This window comes from Pseudoliparis swirei, chromosome 11, assembly GCF_029220125.1.
Source record: "Pseudoliparis swirei isolate HS2019 ecotype Mariana Trench chromosome 11, NWPU_hadal_v1, whole genome shotgun sequence".
Taxonomy (NCBI): Eukaryota; Metazoa; Chordata; class Actinopteri; order Perciformes; family Liparidae; genus Pseudoliparis; species Pseudoliparis swirei.
Window position 1 is genome coordinate 3,838,705 of NC_079398.1, and position 25,318 is coordinate 3,864,022.

The window sequence follows — 25,318 nt, forward strand, 5'->3', positions numbered from 1 at the left end:
CACCTCACGGAGGCCCAGTCTGAACAATGTTTGTATTATGTTCGCTGTTGGGCGAAGGCGAAGGAGAGCCGAGGGCTTTGATACGAACGGCAAAAGGTAGCGGGCGAAGTGATTGACGTTCCTTTTTCTCTCCATTGAAAGTCATCACAGAGACCGATTCACATAGATCACTTAAAATTCTGGAGGCGAGGCTCAGCATACTCTGTTGATACTTGCTCATAATGAGAGTCCTACATTCTGGGTGTAATGATACTGTTTGGCTTTCTAATGGGAACACTTGAACTCTGACCCTTCACTCGCTCCGCGGTGACGAGGCGGTCCTTCAACCGAATAGATGCAAACGTCTCTCTGTCGGGGTGTTCGTGCGGACAGGTGAGCCGTCTGCAGTTTGTTCCCATTGATAGAATTCATTGGAATCTATCAAGTGTGTGTTCAGTTTTGCCTGCAGTCATGAATCGAAAACTATCAAGGACACGGGGCAATTAAAAGCACTTAGTATCTGGATCGAAGTCAAATCCACCTGGAGCTTTCTTCGGCAAACAGGCACACGCATGCGAGTTGTTTGCGTCAGTGTAATCACAAGACTTGGAGATTGTTATTGTTCCTATGAGCCTGTGCTTTGTATGAAACTATGCTGTGTAATGCAGTTATATTTCTGCTCTGTATTTGAAAGATGATAGGAGTGGCTTGGTTTGTCATGCCAGAGTTTTCAAAGGACTCTTTGTGTTGAAGCGTCGGTCATAGCCAGAGACATCCTCCCGCTATTTACTCTAGAGTTCCTCCAGATGCTGCAAATTGTATCAAATTGAGCCACGTTAAAGCCACTTTCATAGCCCCGATAGCGGCGCCACACATCACAAGTTATTCCAAACCAGGGGTCCGTGTGCCCCAGGGGGGTCTGCTGTTGCCAGGGGGTTTGTGAAAGATTGTTGAGCAGCTCGACTACTTTACCTCTTAAACGCCAGCCCTAGGCTTGAGAAAAAAATAACATACCGCATATGAATCAGGAATAGCTTCTCATCCGTCTTTCTGGTTTAATTTGATAGGTAAGAGGCTAAAGAATATGAATTCACTGTAAGTAAATATATTTATATTTCAATTCCAGAGTGAATGAGATGTACTAATGGAAATAATTAGATTGTTATCCTTGTCTAGTATATAATTTAAATAGGCAATATCACCATTACGACCTAGATCCCAGATAGTGATGCAGCTGAATGTCTTCTGCTGCTCTTCACCAGACAACAATACATTCTGTATAGAATCGTGTGGTCTCCATATTTTGGCCAATTTTACAGTTTACATGTGGACTGTTTATTTCCATAAAGCCAGGATTTTTGTTGACATAAAAATATGAAATATGAATTACAAACCTGCCAGATTCAATAATAAACATCACACACACAGTATAAAACAAATATATGCAATACTGAGCATCATATTACCATCAAATGACCAATGATAACATGTTAGATAAATAGTCACAATCAGACAATGATGATGTCATGTTAAGTATGTCCTCCATTACTAACATCAATTGAATTCAACCCATATGTCAATTAAATATTTCTAAAATGAAATTAGTCAATAATATGAGTGAGTAGTCACAACGAATTAGTATGGTTTTTATATTCTTTTCGGAATATAAAAAAACAAGAAGAAGCATATTTTGATAAAAGCAGCCCAAATGTCGTCGACGAACCCGGCGCTAATCTCCACAGACAAAACAGACAAAAGTTGCGGTTTCCGTCCAATCTGGCAACCCTGAAGCTGACCGGCGTCACGTGTAGGGACCGCCACAGCCACCAGGGGGCCACGAGGGGCGCATGCGCAACAGGAGCCAGGACCCTCCCACACACACACACACACACACACGCTGAAAGTCAGTCAAACTTGACTAATGCGACTTCCCAACGTTACTGAGAGGCAGAACCGTAAGTCACGTGAGCAGTGTTGCTTGGAGTCTGTCAAATGTAGGTTAATTAACAAATTAAAAGCATAAGCGTTATATAGTCCACACCCTCCTATAGGTACTATATATGTTTGATTTAGTTTGCTAAAAGCAATGGATACATGCTGACATAGACATTCCTAGCTGAAACAACTGCAGTCTAATGCGAAAGTTCTGGAATAAATTCCATTTAAATGTTTTCTAGGGAGTTGAAAAAACAAACATTTTGGACGCTTCCATCACTGAGTTTTGCTCGGCGTACACACGCTTGCATTACTCTGTGAAGATAGTGAAAGTAATGGATACACTGAGATGATTTCTGCCGTTAGAAAGTAGCAGTGCAACGCAAACTTGACCAAATTGACAATATTTTGTGAACTACTCATTATTCATTCTTTATGTAATTGAACGCATCGTGCTAAATAACATCCAGTTAAAAAAATCTGTTGAACTGAACCGACTTGGAACATGACCGTGGTGAGGAGGAGGAGGAGGAGGAGGAGGAGGAGGGGGGGGGGCGTCTGTCTGACGGGGCTGTCGAGGTACATCTGCCAAGAAAAGGTTGAGCGCTCTGGCTCCACACTAAGACCACAACACGGGGAAACAGATTAAGGCTCTGATTGAGGATCTAGTGCAGGAACAGCTGAGCGGCCGCCAGCTGCTTTCTCACACGGGTCACCGAGGGGAACTCCGGGTGTGCCCTCGTCACCTTCTAGGATGCACGGGGTCAACCGGCCACGACCTTTGCGGTCGTCACCAGCGAGGCGGCGTGCCCGTGCGTGGAGCGAGACTGTCGGACAATTGTGAGACGAACGCAGCCTCCTCCTCAATTAGACTTCTTACGGGTTGCAAGATGAGCTCTGATCCGCCGTAGCGCTCAGCCCAAGTCTCCACATTGTTTCCTTGGAGATTTCACAGGAAAGACGACTCCTCTGTTGTTTTCAAAGTGTTCATTCAATCACCTAAAGTTTCACCACAGCTATGGGGGAAGAGGTGAAGGAGTGGGCCGCGGTACCGCCGCTGTGTGCTTTGGATGACAGTTCAGCGAGTGGTTACGGTGCTCAGGGACATGAGAGGCAGGCGTGCATCTTTGTGGGTTGAATGAGAGGAGAGAGTAAAACTCTTTTGGGGTTGTTTAAGATCTTATGGGAGAAGAGAAATGTGTTGTTTCAGACGGAGGGAAAGTGATGATGCAGCGAGGATGAGAGGGGGAGATGAATAGGATTTGTTACATAACCTGTTTTCAAGTTAATGACTGAGCTTCCCGTACCTTTTACGACCAGATCAAAGCACGTCTGTAAACCCTCGAGATGCAGGACGCACGTGTGACGCGCTTACTGCCTTCTGAAAGTTGAGCTGCAGCCAGCGCCGCCGCTCCCACGACGCGCACCGAGTCCTGAGGGGGCACCAACAAATAGTTCATCATAGTTATCATAATTATAATGCCGATATTATTTCAGTATAGAAATTGTAGGCACCTTTTAGGCATTTATATCACAAAACAGGCAGAACTTTGACATTAAGCTTCAACTTTTTGAAAAATGGCCGAAAAAAAAGACAACAGGAGTCAGGAGCAGAAAAAAGGAAAAGAAAGAAACTGCGAGATGACGCATCACTTTCAGGTAATCCATGTTTAATCATTGTTAAATACGGGAAATGTGCTGCTAATTTAACAAAAGTTTATTTGGGGGGGGGGGGGGGGGCATCATGAAGGAGTTATGCTCAGGGCACCAACATGGCGAGCAGCTGAAATTGAATCCCATAATTGAAACAATTAATCCCCACTCAATTAATTAAAATCGTTATGACAGAGAGTGCATTAACTCACATTATCCAGCAATCAGCGCTGTAGATTCTCAAAGAAAAAACATCTGGTTTCTGAAGCTTTATGATATTGTCCTATATAGCCTGCCAAATCCAATGTAAGTGGAAGGTAACGACGAACGCAGCTGCCTCGACGATATAACTCCAATAGCGTCGTTCAAAGGAAAAGGTGGGGGGAAAGACGCACGGCAACATGATGTAACTTACTTGGCACCGCGCGTGCTGCGTGTGGGCACATGGAAGCGCGCGCTGCCGTGAGTGAAGCAACAACACGGCGGCGGAGGGGGGAGTTTCTTCTTGCGGAGCGCGTGCAACTCCCGGTGACTTCAGATCCAAGGAGGTGGCGATCTTCATGGCAGCGCGATTCAAACGGTCTCACTTGGAGCAGGAGTTCACGCTGCAGCAGCCCCGGAGCCAGCGCGCGCGCCTCTCTTTCTTGGTTTCACATGAACTAAAACAGATGGAATATTGTTTGCGCAAAAGAAGAGTTCTCCTGCAGCGCGGGAAGGGGGTAACACAGCTTGGAGTTTCTCACGTTGGACTGTAGTGAGGTGCTGATTTGACAACCTGGAGACATTCTGCGTAAAGTCTTACCTGGGCATTATGAAGAGGCATCCAGGGGTTCTTTCATTCTTGGGAGAGGATGCCGTCTTTCTGAACTCGTGTTCCTAAATCGCGGACTTGTATTTTAATTCGCTCACAGTTTAGTGGCTCTCCAGAAAACGGTTCAACGCCATCTGCCCTTTTACGCGGTGCTTTTCAAATCCAACATGGACCGTGCGGGATTTGCTGTTTTGATGGTTTTGACTGTTGCGCTTCTGCGAATTGGTGACAGTCACCAGGACACGACAGGTGGGAGGAAAGAGGGAACGGCGGCGGGCCGGGCGGTCTGGAACCAGCGGCAGTCCCGGGTGAGGAGTCACGGTCACTCGCCATGGAGACCAGCGCACGGTGCATCCCCTGGACCATCCGGGACCGACACGTTTAGGACTCTACTCCGCGTGCCGAGGGCCGCACACCAGAGGCACGCCTCCAGAGCGGGGCCGGCTCGGGCTGCAGACGCCTCCCGGGAAATCCTCGTCTCTCCGCCGCGGGATGGTGCGCCGCGCGCCGCCAGACACCCGAGCAGCCAGCAGCACAGAGCCAGAGTGAACCTCAGGCAGAGCAGCAAGCCCAGATCTGGCGGCACGAGGAGACTTGCTGGGTAAGAATGGCAGCCAAGTGCTCTCCAGTCTCCCACACAATGTTTTACGTTGCTTTATCAAGCTGTTCAAGCCGTTTAAGTCCACCATGCAGAACTGTGTAAGGGATGTGTGTGTGTGCTATGTTACTGTACACGAGTCCACGCTTTCTGTAAAGTGGTTGCCAAGACAAAACAAGTCATGATGCAGCACAAAGACCTGCAAAACATGGCTGCAGCGCGTCGCTCCATATCAATACAAAGCGGTGTGGATAAAGTGCACGAAACTCATTCAGTATAGTGAAAGTTGTATATCAATTACTAAAGTATACATGTTGTCATCAGAGTCATGGCAGGACATGAAATAATAGCCGTGGTTAAACACTGTGATTACTGATGTGGAGACGGATGATGACCAGCAATGTATGAATGGTTTGAGACTAATGCCTCACCATCTCCTTCTGTTACTGCACATAGCGGTATGTCTAAATGGGAGAATAGGAGAGTGGCTGCAGACTCCTTCAATGTGTGTGTGCCCCGGTTCTGCTGTTGCCTGTGGCCATGTCCTGTGAGTGGTTCTGGTGGCTGGTGGTGAGCATTTGAGAATTTGCTTATAGTGATCACAAACACCTGTTTCCACCATGGCTCTCTCTCTCAAAGCTGCAAATCCTTATAGTCGTGTTGTCTCTGTTAAACTCCAGACAGGAGGGTGGGTTGTTTCCACAGTAAATCCCTTTTCATTTTTTGTGAATCGAACACTCGTGCATTCAGTCCTGTTTGTTCCATCGGGACAAAGCGTGATGCTCACTGCACTTGAGGGGGATTTGAATGGCTCAACGTGGGGTTGCAGACAATGACGTTTTTTATTCAATAATGTCATAAAAGAGGCCCGTGGCTTGAGGAAATTGATTATTTATTTGGCCAATTATATGGGAAGCACCTAACAAGAGAATTCAAATCTATAGTTTCATCTGTATAGGCATACATGAAGTGCACTCACCTGATGCCGTCCGGTACGTGGGTACATCTGCATCGTCTATGATATCAATGTATTGCGCACCATCGACACGCCCTGATCCAACTCGCCTTAACCCTCCTGTCGCCTTCGGGTCAATTTGACCCGATTCAATGTTTAATGTCGGTGTTCTTTCGGTAGTCAACAAACAAACATAAAGTATCTCACACTTAAACTTGGAAAACAATATTAATTCTAATAATTTTCTGGAGGTTTTAATTGCTGGGGTCAAATTGACCCCAAGGGTAAAATATGTCAGTAAATATAAAGGTAACAGGAGGGTTAAACATTGAATCGGGTCAAATTGACCCGAAGGCATCAGGAGGGTTAAAAGCCACATTTCTTATTATATCCGTCATCGTGAATTGAGGCGCTGTCTATTTAAAGCAGGGCATAAAGAAAATAGCTGGCAGTCTTATTGGATCCAACATGCTTTATTGCCTTTCCAGACGAGGCCAAAACAAACAAACCCCGGTGTTGAATGAATGGGTCTCTTTGAGTTTGAAAGAAGCCAAAAAGGTGGCGTGACACAGCTCCTCGTGAACATTAACATATAGTGAGTGACTGTGATTTAAAAACTTTGATTCATGGCTTCGGATGAATCATCCGGCGCTTGTTGGAGAAAGTGCGTCCATGACACATTTCCTCTTTGACTTCCCACTCGGTCGCTCTACCCAGAGGCACCGGCGGCGCCGCGTTCGCTCTCCTTTACATTCGCCTCGACTCGGTACGACTCCCTTCTGTTCGAGTGCACCTGTCAGACGTTCGTCTCATCCAGATCGCTCAGAGGTGAAATAATACTCCACTGCCTCGTGTTCTGCTTTTAAAGGAAAACATAACTAGGTGTGAACATGGTGTTATCCACATTTTCACCTAGGGCTTGATCCTAATTATGTTGTATATAGTTCTCCATTACATACATATATCCCTTGATGGAATTTGAACGTGATGACTGATGTCTTTGGCACGAGTCTGGCCTGATGTGTTTGATTTATGACAAACTGAGCCTGCCAGAGGGCCCAAACGACTGCATGCTATCCCTGTGACGCCTCAGTGAGGCTCGCGGTATCTAACGAGCGCAATCCATCTGAGGTCAGTGAGTCGATTCCCGTCATCTTCTCAAATGACCATGAGTCAGACCTCCACTTACTGTAACATCTCGTGAAAAGATGATGGGGCACAGATCCGTGCCAGCGCGTCGACTGTTGCTCTAAAGTTGCTCTCGCGGTCTGGTGTCTTTTCATCCATCTCACTGCAAGAGTTGGCCTGCGCTGTCAAAGCAGGATTAAAGAGTGCAAGGAATCCAGTTATAACTGTTTAAAAGTTGTCATCTCTCATTTGCTCCGTGATTTATAGAAGACGCAGGGTGCTTTTCATGTCCCGCGTGTCTCACATAATCCCTACAAGGCTCCGATAACTCTGTTTTTGTTTTCACTCTGGACTCTCGCGTCACAGGAAGAGGGACGTGTGGGTCCACGTTCAGATTGAGTTTCGTGACTTGCCCTGAAATTTGTATCAAATAAAATGCAATTACAGCGTAATCTCTTAAGTGTTCATATCGACAGCCTTTGCAATCAGATCGGTTTGTCATGCAAAGGTCCATTTCTCTCTGGATCACGGAGAGGCCGTCTTTATTAAAGAATGCTTGAGACGGTACCGTCAGTGTCTAATTTCACCTTGTTTTTCTTGCGTATGTCTTCCTTTCAGACCTAATGTCTGTGGGGGTCAGCAGTGCTGCTCAGGCTGGGCGTTGGCATCAGGAACCAATCGCTGCATAAAACGTAAGTACTAAAACCTGAGTGTCGCCTGTGAATATTTAAATATATGTAATATGCCTTACTATTCTTTCATTCAGCTGCTAAGGACAACCAATTGAATTCTTTGCAAATGAAGGTCATACTTGATAGTGAAGTCTTGAAGTGGCACACAAGCACAGTCATTATTTATATTATAGCGTTTTAACTAGAAAGCTTCTCAGACAGAGAGGTTCTACAATATCATACTGCAGACTGCAAACTAACACAGTAAATAGCTACTAATGACTATCACGTTGCGTGAAATTGCCCTATGAAAGTTTTCCACGGGTGTTATTGCCCCCCGTGCCTATATTTAAGATCTTCACATTTAAATTGTCATCGCCTAGCACTTAGCTCTCTAAGTATGGGTGAAACGGCTCCTTTTATTTGACCACAGCCGTGTTGGGTATCCTAACCGCCAGATAATTAAAAGAGAAATAGAAGACACTGGCGGAGAATGAATGATTGGCCACTTCTTTAAATGCAAAATGTTACAACAGTGTTATTAGGGCGTATAATTTACCTCCATGGGGCCACATTCACTTTTTGCAGACGTATGGCATTAACAAGGCATTATACAACATACATAGGCATGTCTACAGGAATGGCTACAACTTCCACCAAATGTACTCCCTAACACCATCACTGTGCTGCAGACCAAAATAACAGGTTGGTTTTAGAGAGAGTTATCTTAAGATTTTACATGTGACGTAAAACACACACGGCAGCTGGCAACTATCGATCTATCTATTTATCTATCTATCTATATCTCTCTCTATACCTATCTATCTATCTATCTATCTATCCATCTATCTATTTATCTATCTATCTATATCTCTCTATATATCTACCTATCTATCTATCCATCTATCCATCTATCTATCTATTTATCTATCTATCTATCATCTATCTATCTATTTATCTATCTATCTATATCTCTCTCTATATATCTACCTATCTATCTATCTCTCCATCTATCTATCTCTCTATCCATCTATCCATCTATCTGTCTATTTATCTATCTATCTATATCTCTCTATATATCTACCTATCTATCTATCTCTCTATCCATCTATCCATCTATCTATCTATTTATCTATCTCTCTCTATCTATCTATCTCTCTCTCTCTCCCTCTCTCTCTCTCTACCTATCTATCTATCTATCTATCTCTCTATCTCTCTCTGTCTGTCTCTCTCTCTCTATCTATCTGTCTTTCTATCTGTCTCTCTATCTATCTATCTGTCTCTCTATCTATCTATCTATCATCTATCTATCTATTTATCTATCTATCTATATCTCTCTCTATATATCTACCTATCTATCTATCTCTCCATCTATATATCTCTATCCATCTATCCATCTATCTATCTATTTATCTATCTATCTATATCTCTCTCTATATATCTACCTATCTATCTATCTCTCTATCCATCTATCCATCTATCTATCTATTAACTATCTCTCTCTCTATCTATCTATCTATCTCTCTCGCCCTCTCTCTCTCTCTCTCTACCTATCTATCTATCTATCTCTCTATCTCTCTCTGTCTGTCTCTCTCTCTCTATCTATCTGTCTTTCTATCTGTCTCTCTGTCTATCTATTTATCTATCTATCTATCTATCCATCTATCTCTCTATCTATCTATCTATCTATCTATCTATCTCTATTTCTCCCTCTATCTATCTATCTCTCTATCTATCTCTCTATCTATCTATCTATCTGTCTATCTATACTTCGGGTTGACTTGTTTGCTGTTCCCTCTGTTCCTTTCTGCTAATTATGTCCCTCTCTCACAAACACACACACAACTTCACACACACACACCAACACACCTGCACACACAGTGAACACACATCTCAGCCAGTCGATTACATAACAAGCTGATTGGCCCCAGCAGCCTCCTAATTAGATCTCCTTCCCTCCTTCCTTCCTGCCCTCCTTCCCTCCTGCCCTCCTTCCCTGGGCAAAACCTTCCTCCCTTTTTTCTCTCAACTCCCAGCTAAAGACACACTTACCAAGGTGTGAATGACCTCTAACGTGGAGCTGCAGTCACTCCCGTTAAAAGGGTAAATACTTTTAATGTGCCAGAAAGTAACATGTCCAGTTTAGCGTGCCTGTGTTAAACAAGGCAGTGCATCTGAGCAGGTCAGGGATCTGTCCAACCATCTGGACCCTCTTACAGCTTGGCCCTCACCCAGGTCTGACTGGAGGCTACGCTATCCTCAGCTGAGTGAAGCCCCACGGCCGGCGAGGTGCCAACATAAAGGTCCCAGACTGGATCTGGGACTGGAAGCCCCCACGTAGAAGACCTCCGTGCAGGAAAACAAGCTCAGGCGATCTTCATTCTGTCCCCGCCTGAGGGCCAGGCGGCTTCACTCGGGGACGGCGGCAGGAGAAAACATGTTCGCAGTTGGAGAAAGAAAAGGAACAAACGCGTCGGAGCGAAAGTCAAAACACATCGCGGCCGAGCTGCGTCTCGGAAACTCTCGCTGAAGGGATTGAAGTCGTGTCTAATATTAAAAATGTCGTCTGCTTCTCCCCGCGAGGCTGGATCGGGTGTCTGCAGTTCTGGTTTTCTGGTTCTCTAACAATACCTCCTGTGTTCGATCGGGTTGAGCTCGGAGCAAATACATGACAGGAATATCACTTGTTGTTAGACGGTCTGCGTCTCTGTGGGCTGCAGCCGGTTGTCTGGCCCTGAAGCCTCCACTCTGCCCACGTCTGACTGTCTCTGTTCTCCTCTTCAGGAGGGATGGCGAGCAGACTTGTTTGTGCGTCAAAGTAAATTCCATGCGCTGAAAATAGCCGACGTTGTGCGATTGAAAGCTTTGATCGTGAAGAGGAACAGAACATTACATTTCCACCGCCGATGTTTGTTTCTATTCTAGTTAAGCTACCAGCTGCAACAGAGATATACGACTTCATAGGTTTGATCCAACCAACATTGATTTTATTAATGGTGGCCGAGAACCAAATGTGTGTGTGTGTCGTCTTTGGCTGGTGAAGTGAGGCCATGTGTTGGCTTGGCTGTGATTCTTTTACTTTACTCGCAAGCAGGAGCTCCCGTCGAGATGAATTGAGCGGCTTGTTTTTTTGGCCGCCGCTTATAACCCCCCCCCCCGTGTTGAAGTCACATCTGTTCATCAACAAGTATTGTTGCTGAGATGAAGAGCAGAAAGCGGCCGCATCAGCCCGGCCTTGACTTCTGATACAGACCGTTTGTGAGTAACCGTTCACACCGGCTTGAGCTCGAGACGCGTCGCGAGACTTTAACCCGTCGCTCGTACGGCGGTAACGGCGGGACGTGGGAATCTCGCACACCTGACGCTAATTGCCAAAAAGAGAAAAGGTTCAAGTTGTTTTGGTAATATGCACCATCGCCACAGACATCTGATGACAAAATACCACGTTGCTTACCTTTTGGAATTAGGATGAGCGTTTGGGTGTAAATACAGTAACCCGCAATAAGGTGTGTAGTACACTGTAGAATTACTGTTTTGAAGTTTCTTGGGAAAAAAACATGAAAGTAAGACCTCTTAAAGCCACGTTACTCCTTTTGTATCTGCCTTCAGAGGCTCCACTGTCACATTGGCACCGTTGAATGTGTCTCCACTCTAATCCCGAGCTGCGAGGTGGATTCTTGGACGGGTCACCAGGTGGAACACAGACCGTCTGAGCTCAGGTCGGAGCTGCCGTGAAGACGCCTCTTAGTTTTCCAACAAGAGGCGAAGCTTCCTTTAGACACAGCTCTGCTCCGAGCTCAAATATAAACGTCGGCCCGCTAGCCAGCGTACAAAGACAACGTGGAGACGGTGATGTTCAGCAGATATGTTTACCGCCGTCTTTCATTCCGACCACGTTGTGACGAGAAGCAGAAGAGGAGCGCCATTTGTTTTGCGGCTCTGTGTTCATAAACAAAGTATTGGACGAATAGAAATTCCTTCTGAGGGAGACATACACATCTGTAGTTTCATGGAAATCCAATCCAATAGTTATGTCACTAAAAACCACATGATGCTATGTCCAAAAAGGAATACGAGGTGTTGGCGTAGCTCACACTGCCAGGGTCACTTTATATCAGAGTTATGTTGTGTTGCTCGGGCTTCTCCGGCCGACATGGTCTGCCACACACAGAGCGAACACCGTGTTCGGGATAACATAGAATACCTCTGAACGGGGTCTTCGGACGAGTTAACTTCACCACGCGATGCATCGCACTCATTCGGCGATGGCACGCGATGCACATGGCGACTGAGAGCGCCACCCTCGAGGAAAAGCCCGCGGACGGCGTTCCCGGGGAGGAATACAGTTGTTTTCAGTCTCTTGAGCAGTTGGTGATTGACAGATTGCATCGCGGTAGAGAGGAGTTTCTTTTTGATTGCCTTCCAGCTTTCTTTGGCCTGCTGTGCCGCTCAGAGCCCCATCCCAACCCGAAAATAACTCATCATGTAGAGAATCTCTCTCTCTCTCTCTCTCTCTGTCATGCTTACCTCTCCCATCACAAGGTAGCATTCCTTCTCTTTCTAAACATAAGATATGGCATGTGGCATGTTCATTCCACCATGTCACCAGTGTAGTTTGAGTAGGATTGAAGGAGCATGTAAAGGGATTTGTTTGCTTTTGTTGTTTTGTTTGTATTTTATTCAGTCAATCAAATCAAATACAATACAATATTATCCTATATAATATAGATAGATAGATAGATAGATAGATATATACTTTATTAATCCCCAAGGGGAAATTTGTCGAGTCGAGTCAGTACACACACAAGAAAAAAAAACCAAAAACAAAAAATAATATAAGGTTAGGGTGATGATCTGGCAAACTGTGAACTGTTGTGATAGCGGCCGGCAGTGTGTCCTGTGTATCTCCTGGTGTGAGGAGTGGCAGCGGAGAAAGTAAGAGTCTGTCCCTGTATACTAGGGTCTGTAGGGTGGTCGAGTTCGTGAGAGTGGTCACCAGTTTCTTCCACGTCCTCCTTCCCACCACCTGCCCTCCTCTCAGCCACCTGGCAGCCAGATGCCCAGCCACCAGTTTGTTAGCCAGCCTGCCTCCTCAGTTGGTTGTTTGCGCGGTCCCCCAGCAGCCACGGCTCAGCCCCACACAGCAAAGGCAAAGTGCAGCACACTGGCCACAACCGACTGGTAGAACAACTCCAACATCTTGCTGCACCGAAGCTTTCTCAGAGCTTTCAGGAAAAACATCCCCTTCTGCCTTCTTTGGCCTTCCGTGGATGTTGGCCTCGAGACGCAGTCGGTACTTCTGCTCTCCCATGTATACGTCCACTCCCCCACCACTCAGACCACTCCCAGGACACTCAGCCCTGTCCCACACCACCACCTCCTCCTCTCTCCACCACCATCTCTCTGGTTCTGGTCTTTCAGCCTCAGTTGGTCATACCTCTGCCTGGCCCCTCTCCTCTCCTCTGCACCCAACTCCCTGTACCACCTCAGCACTCTCCATCAGGTGCAGATGGCATGACTGGTACTTCTGCAGATGGCATGACTCACTGGACTGGAAGAAGTTGGGAAGGAAACAGTTGGTGTGGGGGGGTGAACAGGAAGGGGACATTGACAGAACAGACGCCCCCACGTGACAAATCACCGTCCAGACAGCACCTGACCCATTGGTGATCCAGAGATGGTGGTCAGAGGTCCACGTCCCACCCGGACACTTCCAACCCACAGCTCAGCTGCCACGGGAGTAAATGCACTGGAGAAGGCAGTGAAAAGTGGGTGAAACACACATCCATCCAGGTGCGAGGTGACTCGTGCGCCAGGGTAGATGATGGCCAGAGGGACTCCCAGGAGGGGCTGGTAAACATGATGCAGAGGGTCCAATGATTTGATCTCACCTGCGAGGGCTCAGGCGGACCAGCCTCTCTCCAGCACTCCTCTCACACATGAGGGTGTGAGGCGACTGCCCAGCAGAGGTGAATCGGTGGAGGTGACTTTGGGGGACGGACAGGACTGGGGCCAGCACACACTGACTTTGACAGAGGCGGACGAGGACACCACACGGCGCGCTCCCTGGGACCAAAACACTGGGAGGCTGGGGGTTGCGGACCACAGGGCTGACCTGGGCAGGACCTTCAGCTCTGCGCCTGTGTAGTTCTCTTTCTCACCTTCTCACCTGGTCAGTCGTATACAAAAGAGAAAGACTGAAAATGTATAGGTAGAAGCAAAAAATGCTAATAAATTCCTATCCAAAATTGAAATCAAAATAAATCAGAAAATTAATATAAAATAAAGAAGTTTAAAAAAAAGAAGAAGAAAAAAAAAAAAAGACACAAAAAATATATTTATATATACTACCACATACATCTTCCATATGAATACGTTTTTAATTACATAACTCTCAAGAATTGTTTTATAAATAATTCCCTAATAGTTCACCATTCTTACATCCATTTCAACATTATTCCAAAATTGGACTCCTACAACAGAAATACATCTTCTTTTAATCCCTTTTTTAGCCTTTTGTACCATTAACTTACAAACATCTCAAATCATATTTACACTCATGTATTGAAAATAATCTTTGTACAGTCTGGCAGTGACTTTGCTTTAGCTCTGTACATTGTCTGCATTATTTTATAATAAACCAAATCATTAAATTTCATAACACGTGATCTGTAAAGGGATTGACTGTTCACCATGACTTTTTTTAATGTTCATAGATCAATGAAACATCGGTATGATCTTAATCCACCCTTTTGTTGTTGTTTGTTGACCCTATCTCTCCGTCAGCGTGACACACATTTTATCTTCCAACATGTGTGAAGCAGCTGGTAAACTATCAAGGACATACACGTGTTAACGTTTTCTGACCTCCAAAAGAGGACCCAAAAATGAAGGTTCACCATCTTCACCTAATAGATACAAGCCGTCTCAGTTTGCTTCGTTTTAACCTCCCGACACGCGGCAGAATATCCACATCGGCCACGATCGAGTAAGATTTGCAGTCTGCGTTTGGACAAAAACTCCTCCTGAACCTTGGCAAGAAGTTGTGGCAAGAAGTTGGCTCAGTAAGATGCATTTTCTCTTATCTCCACTCGTCACATGTGCGTGTGTTTTGAAGGGTCGAAAAGAGATTTATTGTGCGTAACGAGTGAATGAATGAACTGGACTGTTCTCCTTGGGACGGTTCAATGCGTGCAGCTGAAGGTCATGAGGCCAGAGTCGAGCACATGATGCAGCGTTTGCAGCTTGACCCGCTGACTCACCAGCACATCCATAGTCCTGATACATGCATCCGTCTTTTTCAGCAGAGATACTGGCGATACGATGAGCCGATAGCCTGTGGGAAATGTGCCATTTTTAATCTACAGAATCCCAACAGAAGCTGAAGAGTGGGGAGTTTACTTCTCAGTACGTTTGATTAAGTTTAAGTAATATCTCACTCACTAAATCACTTATTTGTCATGACGATGCAGCATTGAGGTATTCAAATCACACAAAAACTCAACTCTTCTCCCAAAGGTTGAAAGAAAGAGAGAGAAGAGAGAGACGGAACACCGGTGAGAACCCTTCCCTCTGAGCGGCGCCCTCGGTTTTACAAGAACAGGAGGAGGTCGTTTTTTAAAGTTTCTGGCGACTTCATTGAGCCGGGTTTGAAACGACTGCAGCGGAGACAGCCACACAGCCTTCCTCAGCTTTATATGCCGTGTGTGGATTTGTGGGGGTTGCACAGTTCACAGTTCAGGGGCATAGCACTCCCTAGGCAGCCCTGCAGAGAGTTATGGCCCATTAGACATAACCTGTAATCAATACACACCCCGTTGGCCCAAAACCCATCATTAACATCGACGCCGGACAGCTCTGAAAGTCTCCCCAAAACCAGGAGTGCTGCTTTCTCCACTCCAGCTGGTGTGTCTGTTTGTAGGTTGCAATTGGGTCCTGTTGAGGCCTCCTGCGCCACATGTTTTTCTAATTGCTACCATAGCGTGGTAAAAGTGATGGACTATCAGCGTCTGGACGGAGTCGTCTTCCTGTAGAGGTTTTTTCTGTTGTTTGTTTATTTTAACTTCTTCATTCACGAGCTGTTATAATACAGAGATGATAAAGAAGTCGAACAACGTTGGCCCGAGGAAAGCTATTTTTCAACAACACTTCTTCCACGGTGTCACGATGCACAAAAGAACAGAAGCCCTCGCAGATCTCTCAGCGGTAAGCCGAGAAAGCCGCACTTGGCTCGACACTGACGAAGCGGCATTAACCGCCGGGACCCGTCTCCTTCAGTCACGCGCACGCTCGCCGAGGCCACGCCGTTGCTCGGGCGGCCCGCGGCCCGCCATATATCACGGCACCCTCCTGCTTAAAGACCATATGGAAGTTGTTGGGATGTGATCCCCCAGGAGGATGGGGTTTGTGGCTTTCTGGCGAGCACCGCGTCTCGCAGGCAGCTTTACAAGTTGCGGGCGCACACGCCCCCCCCCCAGATCCCGATACCCTCCACAGAGCGACTCAGCATGTGGCTCATTAGAAGCTGAATGTGGGGGTCTGAGGGGTGCGGTGCACGGAGGCACGATATAGCGTGGCTAAAAGTAATGTACACAGCGTCACGGGTCAGCTGTTGCTCAACAGAATGCCCCCTCGGAGCGGAGGTGGGTTCGGTGGATACGCATTCCAACTACTGTATCGGACCAAAAATCCCCCACTGGTTGAAAAATGTGCATTAAAGACAGCGGCACCTTAATCTGGTGAAATATTAGACCTGTAAGAGAAAATAAAGGATCAGTCAAACAGCGTCGGGCTCTCTCCCTTCTGCTACCGATTAGAACAATGGAGAAGTTTCAGCCCCAGCTCCAGCAGTGTGGCTGGAGGCAGCAGGAAAGGAAGGATAGCACTTGAACCGGCAGCCATGTGGAAATCACATGTTGTAAAGAGATTAACGCTCATTTGAAATGATGATAGCGTTGATGTGTTAACTGCTCAATAAAGCAATTCCTACTCATTCAGTGGATAGCGAGTGCGGATGAGAGGTGAACTCCTCCGCCGCCACGGTTTCATGAGATCCGTCCGGTTCTGTGGAGACGGCTGAGACGAGGCTCCCGCCAGGGTTGCCAGGTCTGTGACAAAACCAGCCCAATGGCCAATAAAACCAGCCCAAAAACCAGCCCAACATCAGAACTCAAAAAAATATGCCCAAAACCAACCATATACTTTGCTTTTTAAGTCCATGTGTGTGTGTTGTAATGCAGTCAGTTTGGTAGGATTTGGGTATAAATACATTATTTCATTTAAAATATGGATTTTTATTATAAGATATTCATGTAATTTGCATGCAAAATAGGTCTACCCGAACCAGCGGACAAAAAATTCAACCCGCGGCAACACTTAAAAAGCCCCCAAATTTCGGAAAAAAATGGACCTGGCAACACTGGCTCCCGCCGTCGTTTCCACGACGACGCATTCAGTCTCATAACGGTCTGCAGTTCTCTTTGTGCAGTTTTGTTGCAGCAATTCTTATTGCCTACTTTAAAACAAGTTGAAGCTTTCAGCTTTTCACAAACATGGCATCCACATGGTTAGACGCACGTTCTACCTGCAGCGTTCACACGGTGCGGACGTTACGTTTTTTTAGGCCGACCCGGATGTTAGCATTACACTGGCTCCCTCGACAACAAGCTAAAAGCATTTCAATCAGGAGAGACGGGTATTTAGAGTTTAACAGTCATTTATTGCAATAGTGCAAAGTCTTTTTGGCGATTGGACTCTGAAGTAGGATAACCCAGGGGTGGAGCTGCTGATATCTGCGTGGCAGAATCCCCCCATGACTAGAGCTGAAACAACAACTCACGGAAACAGAGGACACATTTTAAAGTTGTACCAACGACGCTGTGATAGGCTTACGACACTGGGCTGCCTCTAAATGGTTGGTTCATTCATTGAGCCCGCCCCCAATCCGCTAATGGAGTCATCGCTGCGAGACTGAGGCCACGTTTACACATAGCCGGGTATTTACAGAAACGAAGATTTCTGCCCCTCCGTTTTCAAAAATAACGTCGTACACACAAGGTCGTTTTCAAAAAAGTTTCTGTTTATATGAACCCGCATAAATACGCCCCCGGGCGCCGTCATAACTATGCCAAACCTGTAGTCGGCAGTGTAACGAGAAGGATAAAGACATGCAAACCAATCAGAATTCTCAAGACTCGAGACCTCCGAGGAGTGTCCTCATGTCAAGGAGGAAATAACTCGGGCGCACCTGACAACGAAAATGAAGGCAGTCGACACTGGACGTAGGAGCCAGTGTTGCCAGGTCCGCGGTTTTCCCGCGAATTGGGCTACTTTTGAAGTGTTGCCGGGTTGAATTTGTTGTCCGCTGGTTCGGGTAGACCTATTTTGCATGCAAATTACATGAATATCTTTAAATAAAAATCCATATTTTAAATGAAATAATTTATTTATACACAAATCCTACCAAACTGACTCCAGATCAGCACGTACACACATGGACATTGGACACGCCCACATACACACACTTTAAAAGCAGTGTATATGGTTTGGCACGGGCATATTTTGAGTTCTGATATTGGGCTGGTACACACAGACCTGGCAACCCTGGTAGGAGCGGCCAAACTAACTGTAAACATAGGACGCTCACATGACGTGAAGCATTTTTAGTCGCATACTGTGACGTTTGACAACCTAAAACTCCGTTTGACCTCGTTCAAACACAAAAATTGAGTTTTCAGAAATCTCCAATTTGGCCGGAGTTTTTAGAAATGATCGTTTTCCGTGATAAAACCTCCGTTTTTGTGTAAATGAAAGGCCAAAACGCATGAAAATATATGCGTTTTCCCATCGTGTAAACGGGGCCTGAGACTGCTGGCGGACGATCCGGCTATAACGGATGTCTGAACTTTCACTGAGCTACATTTTTACATTTGATTTTGGATTCTTGCAGAAAATGAGCTCTTTGGCAAACACAATCTCATGTTCTGGGAAATAATCTTCAACGATAAACACTACTTTTGGGGTTTTTGGAAGCTTGGATACAAGCAACGGGAGTAAAACGCTAATGTTGGGCTATAAACGAACTGCACCGCAGTCACACGAGCGCGGGAACACACAACGAGGCCCCTCGACGTGAGTGCGCTTTCCAGTCTCATTTATACAACCTTTTTACAGACACATCAGAGCTTTCATATTCCCAAGAGAGATATTTCCTGACTGATTTTATGCCGTAGAACAAAACGTGTTAACCACAGCCCTTATTTTTAGGCATCTAACCAAAAATCCATTAAATAGCCCGGTACGACAAGGTAACCAGAGGTGCAAACATGCGGACTCCTTTCCAGGGTTGAGGCACATTGCTGCGTCACTCTATTATGACCTTCAGAAACGGCCACACTGAAATAGCCAATTATAGGTAAATTGCCGCAACGATAATTTCTAAAGCCGTTTAATCTCCGACTGTTATATTCCAACTTCCCGGCTCTCAGTCACAGCGCTGAAAGAGCCTCTCGTCAAACCTTTTGTTATATTCTACTGAACTATAATCTTCGGAGCAGCTCCCAGCCTCTAAATCTCATAATGGTGCACAGCTCAGCCTGCAGAGAGTCCTTTCCAAGATTATTGCGATTATGCTTTCATTGTCAATATTATTTTCAAACGTCAAGTTACCCCCTGGTAGCACCGTTGACCTGCGCGAAGTGAGGAGATTTCTCTACATGTTTGAGTTATGTCAGATATTGGTTTCAAATGTCCCCGTGTTGAATGAAAAGACTGTAAAGATGTGATGGGTTGTGTTACTCTGAGTCAGAGCGAGGGGAAGGTGAGTCTCTGGTGGATTGTAATGAACTGGAAACAAGCTCCGAGTTTGGAAATTAGAGTCCAGTGGAGGAACGAGATTTTACCGAGATATACACGCACACGCAAGCCGAAGCTTGTAACAGGTAACTAACCCACGAGAGCAGTGATGGACAACCTCAATAAAGCCCCTGGGGTCGCTTTAATACGCATTCATAATTACTGTGTGATTGCCTCAAATCCAACCGAGAAACTTTGACAACAGTAATAACTTATTGATTGATTACTTCCCAAGTGAATGCTTTTTGGAGAATAACGGATTCTTGGATCCAACATCGGATTCAGACGTTTAGACCTTGTTAAACTGTTCTAATGTACCTTTGCTTTTACAGGACTGGAAGGAGAACAGCTACACAGACCTCAAGCTCACAATATATTTTAGCCCATATTAAAAGTGTTTTATTATTTTTTTCAAAGCTGCCAACTACAGTCTCCTATTTTCAAGATGACTGGATCCGGACACAATCTCCCCAAAACAGTCAGTCTGACGCATAATTAAGGCTGAAGCGGTAATGTCAGGAATGTGTTCCGTTTCTCCTCTTTTATTTCCCGTTTTTATTATTCTCGCAAAGTAATAATTGCGGCGCATATTTGTGAAAATGGAAGGAATGTGAGCCAATTAGTTTTAATGATGTGCAAGACGAATCTGCATGACAGCAATTACTGCGACAATGTGTTCACCGGCCCAGAGGCCCGGAGACGGGCAGGCAGCGGGCTTCACGTGGGGCTCGTGTCTGGCCCGGAGTCACTGACCTGTCTCCTTCATCCCCCAGCACAGGCCACATGTTCGTCCGGTGTCAGTTCTGTGGCCTCGCAGCTTGGAACGGGTCGGTGCATCCAACACGTTATTCCAGCCAGCCACGAACGCCGTTTCTCATTTCAACTCAGACGGTTTATTTGAAGAACGCCCTCTCACACTCTCTTCCCCTGCAGCACAACGACACAGGAATCCGTGGCTTATTTGATCCGCCGCTTCATCCCCAAACTTGAAGTTGAGCAGACTCCGGACAAGGCGCTGGCACCCTGCCAACCTGTACTTGAGTCAGATGATGGATTTAACTCCTCGCCAAACAGAGCTCAGGCTATTCCTATTTTATCCCTTGATGGAGAATACGGATCACATAACAGGTTATACAAATCCACAACCGCATTTCTCTCAATGTGGATGCTTCATCAAAAAAAAAAGGGGGCTACATTTTCCTGAGAGAGGTTAAAATGAAATGATTGAGTGAATTTGAAGAGAGGGGAGATCGTCTGATAGATAAAACTCAATTTGTAGTTTTTCCTCTTTATACAGTCATGTCGTGGTCTTTCAATTAGCGTGCGTCACGATGTGAGAAAACTGAAACTCCAGCGCTTTGATTTGACTTTCTTTGTGGTCTGTAGAAAATAAAAGTCTTGACCAGTGGTCCCCAAACTAAGGCCCGCAGGCCGGATAAGGCCCGCCTCCACATTTGGCCTGGCCCCATGAACAATACCAGAGACTGAATACCTTCGCATTGAAAATGCGGAAGGTTATGTTTTGATCGCCGTGTATTTACTTATTTATTTGTATGCGTGTTTCTCGCATAACACAAAAAGTATTAAACCGAATCGCATGAAATTTGGTGGGATGATTGGTTATTATCCGGGGACCATTTGATTAGATTTTGGGATGATCGGGTCAAAGGTCAAGGTCAAGGTCATGAAAAGGTCAACATCTTCTTGAATCGCATGACATTTGGTGGGATGATTGGTTGTTATCCGGGGACCATTTGATTAGATTTTGGGATCAATCGGGTCAAAGGTCAAGGTCATGAAAAGGTCAAAATCTTCTTTTTACCATAGCACGGTAAATTTCTATCCAATTGGCATGCAACTAATGCCAAAATGTTCATAATTCAACGCCCAATCTTGTGATATGCGAAGGTATGCGCTCTACCGAGTGCCCGTTCTAGTTTATTTTTGTATTTTTCTTTAGTCTGGCCAGGCAAATCCTCGACTAGCCCCTGTCAAATAGAACGGAATAATGGCCAAAAGTTTAGGTAAGATCCCGGAAAGGGTTTTTAATATTTGGTTATGTGGCTTTCTGGAAAACAATACATGTTTACATGTAGGCACCCCTGCGATCGTCTCACTTTTTCTGTTACAAACTGACCCCGGCCCCCATCAGAGAAGGGACAAGTGATGTGGCCCTCACAGGAAACAGTTTGGGGACCCCTGGTCTTGACGCTCTCGTGTTTTTTCCTGCGTCGCTCCGGTTTTCGAACCGGCGTCATCTCGTTCGACATGTTCAGGGTCCGGTGTGCTTTCACTCAGAGAAGCAACACAAAGTGGCTCCCGGAGCCCGAGCAGAATAACAGGAAGCGTGCAGCAGGTAGAGCGCCGTTCGCACCCAGTGGGTCCCTCTCTCCGGCTGCCAGCGCTGCTCCCCGCCAAGAGCTGTGGCAGCGTTCCTGCCTGCGATCCGTCAGTGTCCACAGCATCTGTGTCAATAGCATTCCACGGCCCTGTTTGCTTTAGCCGCCACCGAACCGGCGGCCTGATTTACCGTTTGAGGACAATGTCGTAAATCCTCGAGTGCCGTCTACGACGTGCATTCGTGTCACGAGATGAGAGGTTGTTTACTTTTAGAGTGACGGCGATTATTCTTTTTCCATGACCACAAAATGACCTCAGCGCTGCGTATTCGCAGACTATTGATACGCGTTGTGCACGCATTCGTCTTTTAAGTACAGTAAGCCGCTTAAAATTGGAGTTTGTTTTTCAAATAAAAACATACAGGCCATTTCTTTGATGAAGTGTCCGCTATTTACAGTTGGCCTTCAGTTTTTCCCATTCGCTCATGTTTTTATGACCTCTTACTTTTATTGCCTTTTGAAGCTTCCTGTGTTACAGTGAAAGCACACGCTGGATTCTAGATCAGTGACGAAAGATATTTTTAGGAAATCACTCTGTATAGGAACACTAAACCGAGCCATGAACCCGGAGTATAGGCTTTACCTCCTAGGACAGGATTTAATGTGAGTGATCATATACATTTCGTCTAACCAGGGCAGTTAAAGACTCAAGTGAAATTCAACATGACAGCCCCTCCAGGCTCTCTCTGCTGAGTGGAAAGGACAGGGTGGGTTGAACATTTCGACTAATGGCCCCGTGATTGAATCAATTTAAAGTGAGCTCCGGTTTTGAGATCAGGGATCTCCTCCTGCTACTGCTCCTGCTTCTTCATAGGAGGGGGGGGGGGGGGGGGGGGGACGCATGCTGGAACATGACCCGCTGAAATCCTGACCTCCATCTGTGCTCTCTCTTCAGCCGACTGCCAGCCCCCCTGCCAGAACCGGGGCTCCTGCAGCCGGCCGCAGACCTGTGTGTGTCGCTCAGGCTTCCAGGGGCCCCGCTGCGAGGAGGTGACTCCAGAGCAGGTGTACATCCGCGATGGAGGCGCTCTGAAGCGCGTTCAACCGGGGACCAACCCTTTCCAGAAAGACCAACCGCGGAGAAGGCCCTCGGAAAGGCAGGCCATCGATACCACCAAGGTCCAGACCCCGCGACCTGCGACCCCCAGACAGCCCGTGTAAGTGACGCAGCTGTGCTTCCTTGTCCCGTCTCTTTATAGCCAGGAGGAGACTCACAGCGTTGCCAAATAAGGATGGATCAACTTTAAATGATGGTGCCCTCACACCAGTCCAGACATTTGGATTCATTCATCCAGCTGTTTTAACCCTCCTGTTACCTTTAGGGTCAATTTGATCCGATTCAATGTTTAATGTCGGTGTTCTTTCGGGTCAAACATATAAGAAATATCAACTTTTTTATATATTTAAAGGGCTATTTAGGTAGTCAACAAACAAACATAAAGTACCTCACACTTAAACTTGGGAAACAATATTAATTCTAATAATTTTCTGGAGGTTTTAATTGCTGGGGTCAAATTGACCCCGAGGGTAAAATATGTTAGGAAATGTAAATGTAACAGGAGGGTTAAACATTGAATGGGGTCAAATTGACCCTAAGGCAACAGGAGGGTTAAAGTGACCAGGCCTTTCTACTCGTATAGTTTGCACTCGGCCTCAGCGATTCTTTAATCCACTTTTTAAACTTTTATTTTGAGCACATTAAACATGTAAAAATCGTATAAAACTTAAACTTCTAACATGAGCATTGTTTATATCTCCTGATCCACATTGTCAGTCCTGCTGAAAGATGAACCACAGCCGGAGATTTGGGTCTGAAACGGCCGATAAACTCGTGTTCTGAAAGAAGCCTGCATTCCCTCTGATGGCCAGCAGGGGGAAAGTCAGATTGTATAAAAGTCTATGAGAAAATGACTCATAGACTCCCCACTTTATTTATTACCTCAGTACACGTGAATGTGAGTTTATGGTTTCGATTGAATAGTTTTACTTCTTCTTCAATGCAGAATGATGTTTCATTTAGTAAATGATGGTCCTGTTTAATGAAAACAAATGAAGACAAAGCAGAGTATTCACTCTCATCGTGTGTTTTGAGTTCATGAAAGTCTATTTTAACCTTCTGGTCGTCTAACAGCGTCTTGCTCAGCGTGTACTTACACCATATTGTGTTTTCTGTTTGCAAAAAAACATGCTCACATAAAAACAAATTGACAAACTGCGCTATTAGAATTGATCTAAAGTTCATGAAGCTCCCGTTCAACACTGGTTAAGTTTATCGCCGCGATAAATCAAACTAGATGAACGGGTTCATATGTGAAATCTTGAATACACTCAAAGTAAAACACATTTGCATGCAGCTGAAGCCATCTGCCTGACAAGGTATCAGGATAAATCTGTGAAATGTAGGAACTTATAGCCTGATGTACCAGACAGGAGTATTAACCCATTCTATTTGCTGTGAAATTAGAGCTTTGCTATTATATTTCTCTTCAGGTTCACTTTCTTCTTTGATTTATTGGAATAACTGTGACGATAATATATCCAAATAATAATAATAGGCCTCCTTCAGTGCATTCAGCGAACTCTCCCAAAACGGCTAATCAGACAGGAACTGTGTCTCGGCTCTTAATCCATGACTGTTTTAGTTCCAATCGCGTTGGAATAACTTTTGGGTTTGATTAATCACTTTACCATGGCTAGAATCACCGTATATTCTTGATCAAGGATGTTGAACGTATGTAATTGTTTCCGGGAGGAGTTTTGATGGATCGTTATTACTTACAGGTTTAGACTCATCTTGTCAAATCCTGCTCCATTCTGGGTTCAGGCCCAGTGTTTTTCTAATCCACTCCCAGTCTGTTAAAGTGCAAACAAAAATTGTTTGGCCGCTGAGGTCATCTTTAACTTTTTAGCCGGTTTGTCTTCTGGGTAATTTCTCTCCACCAATACCACGTAAACATTCTCAATTACATCTGACAGTGATGGTGCTCCTGCTGCTAATTGTGAGGTCTCTTGAGTCGCTTGTGCTTTTGTTGGTGTTATATAATTACGCTGGATGAGCCGTCCACATGTTTGTGGTAGCTCGATGAAAGTCTCCTATAAATGTTTTGGCAGATGGTTCTTGAAAGAGTTTTTATATATGTCCTCCTTCCCAAAACTATTATATTGGACTTGTCGTCAATCTTCTAACCGACGCAGGACCTTTGCGGACTGCACACTTGTGATGCATATGTTGTCTTTGTTCTTGACTCACAGGACATTTTTGCGTCCTGAGTCACAGATCTGGGACAAATCAAAGGAGACGAGACCGCGGGTTTAACGCAGCGAAGAGACGGGCGG

General features: G+C 45.6%; 1 protein-coding gene across 1 annotated transcript in view; it reads left to right on the top strand.

Annotated features, from left to right (window-relative positions):
- Window positions 1-4,190: 4,190 nt before the first annotated feature.
- LOC130201776 (latent-transforming growth factor beta-binding protein 2-like) overlaps window positions 4,191-25,318 on the top strand; it is an 88,689-nt gene continuing 67,561 nt past the window's right edge. Inside the window, exons 1-3 of the mRNA XM_056426885.1 lie at window positions 4,191-4,979; window positions 7,678-7,751; window positions 22,878-23,139. Of these exons, the coding sequence (XP_056282860.1) occupies window positions 4,546-4,979; window positions 7,678-7,751; window positions 22,878-23,139 (770 nt within the window). The 5' untranslated portion in view covers window positions 4,191-4,545. The remainder of the gene's footprint in view (window positions 4,980-7,677; window positions 7,752-22,877; window positions 23,140-25,318) is intronic.